The sequence below is a fragment of the Ixodes scapularis genome, unplaced genomic scaffold (genome assembly GCF_016920785.2).
Source record: "Ixodes scapularis isolate PalLabHiFi unplaced genomic scaffold, ASM1692078v2 PGA_scaffold12__126_contigs__length_90152505, whole genome shotgun sequence".
Classification (NCBI taxonomy): domain Eukaryota; kingdom Metazoa; phylum Arthropoda; class Arachnida; order Ixodida; family Ixodidae; genus Ixodes; species Ixodes scapularis.
The window spans coordinates 40,506,527-40,511,605 of NW_024609838.1; the positions used below are offsets into that span (position 1 = coordinate 40,506,527).

The 5,079-nt window shown below is 47.8% G+C and overlaps 1 protein-coding gene across 1 annotated transcript; it reads right to left on the reverse strand.

Annotated features, from left to right (window-relative positions):
• Positions 1-3,572: 3,572 nt before the first annotated feature.
• Positions 3,573-4,501, reverse strand: LOC115312544 (heat shock protein beta-6-like). Its single transcript, XM_040206890.3, has one exon. It carries the CDS (start codon positions 4,395-4,397, stop codon positions 3,855-3,857), a length of 543 nt encoding a protein of 180 aa, XP_040062824.2. The 5' UTR covers positions 4,398-4,501; the 3' UTR covers positions 3,573-3,854.
• Between the last annotated feature and the right edge of the window lie 578 nt (positions 4,502-5,079).

Genomic DNA, 5,079 nt, shown 5'->3' on the forward strand with positions numbered 1-5,079 from the left:
GGGTAGTGGCTCGTGTCCAATCGCTGCAACGACGACAATAACCGAGCCATAACAATATCTGGAACTCAGCGCGTGCCCTGTGCTTTGCCAACCCCAGCGCGTGGCTATGATCTACGTTGGCGGCATATAATCGGCTCCAGATCACGTGGCCGCTTCTTCTGGCTGCGAGTTGAGGGGGTGAACGCCGCTCGTTTTTCTTTAATTTTTTTTCTGGGACTTCTATTGCGTGGGGTGAAAAACGAACGCGTGTTTCATAGGTCATTAATGTCACGGATCCGTTCTAAGCGGTATTTGCGCAAAGTACAAAAATTGTTGCACAGCTCCTTTAAGCTGGTATTACTGATCCATTCTGCATTGGCACCAGTCGAGACCGCAGAAAAAAGCTTCCCCCGTCGGGCGACTGTTAGCGTTCGGATCTTGCGCAAACAAAATAAAACTGAAAAGAAACTGTCCACGAAAAATCATCTCCACCCCAAGCTTTCAGGTATCTGGCATGGTTGCTTCTTTTTGATAGACGCCAGTTATTACGCCGCGTCAGGCATGGCTTTTCTGTCTTTTCTGTAGATCAGTTCTTTGTGTGCAGGCTTCTCCCACTGTTCACCTGTACTCTGTCGCACAGGCTGTCAACCGGAATGAAACAACTCTTAGAAAACTATCGCTCACCGAGAAAGTCTATTTAGCTCCTCTTACTTGATGGCTGATTAAACGTTATGCACAAGGCTGAGCACCACCAAGCTCAGTTTTTCATCACATTTGATGCTGTTCCGTGGTGATACACCGAGCCGATGGTCCCTGGAATTTTGTTGTTCTTTGCTATTGCACTAGATGTTCACTTGTTTGCAAGGTAATTGAGACGTCCGAGGAGTCAAAATGCCCCAAAAACAGCGCCGTTTTTTTTTTTTTTTTTTTTTTTTGCTGTTTTTTTTTTGCGGCCGCAGTGGGATTACCGCGTGAACGGCAGTGGGCTCACGCGTTCACGAAGACGAAGAAGCAGACGACGACGAAGCAGACGACAAGGCGATTCTAAAGCGATAAGACGACCGAAACTGCTTTTCTGCACTTGCTGAGGAAAGTAAGGCATCACAAACAACACAATCTTATGAAGTAAAAACATGCAAGAGAATCGAGGTGATACCGGGGCGTGCCAAATGATAATCTATGATGATGTACAGTCGGGGACAAAAGTCTCCAGGACACGCGAGCTGCGGCTGAAACTGCCATCTGCCGGCGGGTCGCCTGGTTTCGAGATCACAGAAAAGCGCATGCGCGTCCTACTCTGTGTGCAAACATGTGTGTTTTCCCGCTCTTCTGCGGCACAGCGCCTAACTCGGAATCGGGCGCATGGTACCGCCTCGGAGATAGCGCTGGCGGCTTACGAGCGTCTGCTACACATTCCGAAACACGAGATACCGCCTGGGGCATTGCGCCGCATTTCGCCGTGTCAGCGCACCTTGCTTTATAACCAGTTGATTTTATCGCTCAGTTGAGCTGCCGTGACTTCTTGCTTTATAGGTGCCATGTCAGTAAGCGCTATCTCCGAGGCGGCACCCCGCGCCCGGTTCCGAGTTAGGCGCCGCGCCGCAGAAGAGCGGGAAAGCGCACATGTTGGCACGCACAGTAGGACGCGCATGCGCTTTTCTGTGATCTCGAAACCAGGCGACCCGCCGGCAGATGGCAGTTTCAGCCGCAGCTCGCGTGTCCTGGAGACTTTTGTCCCCGACTGTACGTACGCGCAGCCGTATGTAGCCGGGAAGCCGGGAAAGGATGACTACAAGTAGCATGGCGGCGGCACCACTTCCAAAATGCGCGCGCCTGCGCAGTTCGCTTGGTGGCATCGGTCTATTGTCCTGGGGGAAAAAAGAAAATTAAAAAAAAAAAAAATGGTGCGAGCAAAGTAAGGCGCTTGTAAGTGTGGCTGATAATGTCTAGTCTGTCTCGCAGTAGCGGGTTGCAGGTGGGAGTGGCGATTAATAGAAAGCCTACTATTTGCAAGAAGATACAAATACTTGAGCCTAGCCTTTTTTCTTCTTTCCTGTAGCAAGTCAATTTCGTTTATTTGCATTAGTGAGGAGGGAGAGTCGGATCGTTTGAATTGATCGTAAATAAATCTGACTGCCCGCCTTTTAACTCGTTCTATAGTTTATTTATATCCTTTTTAGAAAAGAGTTCCCACACAATGCTGGCGTATTCAAGCTTGGGTCTTACGAGTGAGTTGTACGCCAGTAATTTTACATTAGAGGGCGTGTTCTTTAGTTTGCGATTAATCAATCTAAGCTTCCTAAAAGCAGCAGAGGTTATGTTAATTGTCTATATGTTTCGACCAGCTCAAATGTTTGTCAAATGTCAGCCCAAGATACTTATAATGATCTACCTCAGAAACCTTATAGCCCCTTATTTTGTACTATATAAAAAAAAGCTGTTTTTCTTGTGTGATTTCAAGAACGACAGTTTTCTCAAGAATCAGGCTCATCTCCCAATGGTCGCACTAATCCTGTATAGAATTTAAACTCAGCTCATTTAAAGGATCTGCGCAACGAACGGAGTATAGACCTTTCTGAAGAAGGGCTCCTGGCCGGTTCCATTTTGAGTGTTCGTGCGAATGGCACGTGATTTGCTCGCTTTTTTAAAGCGATGAACGTGCGCGTGCTGGACTGAGCAGATCGCACGGTGGACTGACGACTTGTAAACATTAAAATGGCGTATAGAACAGTTCCCAATATAAAGCGAAAAAAAAAAATGGACGAAAGGGCATTTGTGGTCACGGAGCACAAAAGCTAAGGAAGTCACGTGACTTCCGGCTATGCCCTCCTTCCGACTGCTGGGACCTTTTTCTGAGAGTATGTGACGTCACACTACCTTGGTCATTCCGGAACCCTTGACGTCCCAGTATATTCAGTATATCGCGTCGGCGCCTTAACTTCGAATTAATATTTTGATAAAAAAAAAAAATGCTACGCAGCCTTGTATGTATAACTTCCTTTTTTTAAATAAAAAATATGTATTTCTTTTTTGGTGTTTTTAATATTGTCAGTGGCACATTTGTGTTTGCTTACAACCGAGCTCTTGTGATCTCTCCCGACGAGAGAACACGCTGGCCTCGTCTAGGAGGTGGGCCTGGAACTGCATTTTACCAAAGCGAAGTCTTTGCAGTATTTGCGAGGTCAAATGCACGTACTATCTCTGAGAAATTGTCGTTTATAACAATGTTTAAAGTCTTTCAAGCCATTAAAGAAATGATGATGCGCGGAAATAGTAGAAGGCTTACGGAATCGAAGTGTGTATGCCAGTCTTTAGAAACGTTGCCTAAAAGCTTTGGCGACATCGTTGTGGGACTTGTGAATCGCGGCGGCGTCTGCTATGAACGCAATCTCGACGACGAAAGCCCGTTTCCGGCTAAGCTGCACCTTTTGAACTGGTGTGCCGCCGACGTCCTTGCAACAAATAGCTTTATTTCGAACAAATAATGGCTATATTTCAAGTTATCTTGATTTTTTTTTTAATCTAAAAAAGTACTTTACGTATTTGTACCTTTAGCTTCAAGACTCTCGTGTTCCAAAGTTACTTACACACTACGTTTTGCTACACTAGGAACCCTGCTAAAGAATGCAGTATTGAAACACCCAGCCCATAACAACAAACTTGAGCACTTAAAAAAAAACAAATCTGCTTTGGAATGTGGATAAATGTTGGCTGGAGTCGTGCTTGTAACTGATAAAAACGGCAGACGCAGATATAGTTATGATAAAAAAAAAATATAGTTTATTAGACTTCTTAAATAGCTATAAAGGTGAAGTAAAAAAAATATCACAGGCGTTAAATTAAAATAAAAAGTTCGTATCTTGTTAACTTGATTCCTACGACGTTGAAGGGACGTCGTTGGAAGACATGTGCTCCACAGGGATGGGGACTGTGTCAGACAGTGGTGTCGTCTCCGCCTTCTTCCTCGGGGCCTCGACTGCCAACAGGCCACGTCCTGTGAGCTGTGACGTCACGGATGCCGGATCGACGTCATCGGGAAGCGTGTATCTGCGTCGAAACTCACGCATCACGAAGCCGCGTCCCTCGGGGTCTTTTTCTTCGTGCCTGGCGTGTACCTCGACGGAGTTTCCGATGGTCTTGACGCTGATCTCCTCTGGAACGAAGCCCCGGACGTCCAGCCTCAGCGCGAAGTTGTCCGGAGTTAGGGACACTTCGGAGGCCGGACACTTCGAACTGGACACTTTATAAGAGCTGCGGAGATCTTCCGGACATCCAAAAAGTCTAACAGGTACGATGCCGTCGAAGAAAGCCCTGTCGAAGTCGTTGCCATCAAACATCCGACTCATCATGGAACCGCAGTCGGGGAAGGCACCTCTGTCCATCGGTGTAAAGATCGGAGCCATGGGGAAGACGATCATCTCGATGCCGAAGCGAGGTAACCGAGTATGGACTGAGTTGGCGCTCTCGAAACACGACTCGATCGAATGCGAGTGGTTTTGTAGCAGACGAGCTCGGCGGAGCGCTTTTTAAGCGCGTTCAAGGCAGCCTCGAAAGCGCGTGAATGTTCTAGGCGAGGGCAGAAGAAAGACCGCTTTGTGATGTGATTGGTTGATGGTGATTACGTCACGAGCGGATGAGTAACGCGCGCACTTCGAAACGCGTAGGAGCATCGAGGAACTTCGAGCATATTCCGCAGGACGCGCTCCGCGTCGCGTCAGCGCTGCGCCAACATTGCGCCGCACGGATTGGTGGCGCCATCTCTTGAGAGAAATTCAAAACAACGCAACGTGAGTTCAACCGCAGAGGAATAGGCAACCTGCAATGCAGTTTGGCCAGTTTGGCGCTACACGTTGCGCCATCTAGCGGCTGCAAAATAATGAAACTGGGTAGGCCAGGACTACGCGGGTCGCGGGGCTGCAGGCGGGCGCATCGAGAAACCACGTGTGAACGTTGCATTTCGGATCGGCGTGAGCTTTTTTGGAACCGTTTTTTTTTGTAAAAGTGAGTCCCAACCTCACGTCTCTATAACCTCACCGGGTTCCTGCGACATCTCGCCTACTCCTAGAGTTCCCCCAAAAAATAAACGTTGCTACTGCTGCA

Bases quoted from the DNA above. Each gene is read 5' to 3' on its own strand.
- LOC115312544 (XM_040206890.3), bottom strand. From the start codon at position 4,397: ATGATCGTCTTCCCCATGGCTCCGATCTTTACACCGATGGACAGAGGT.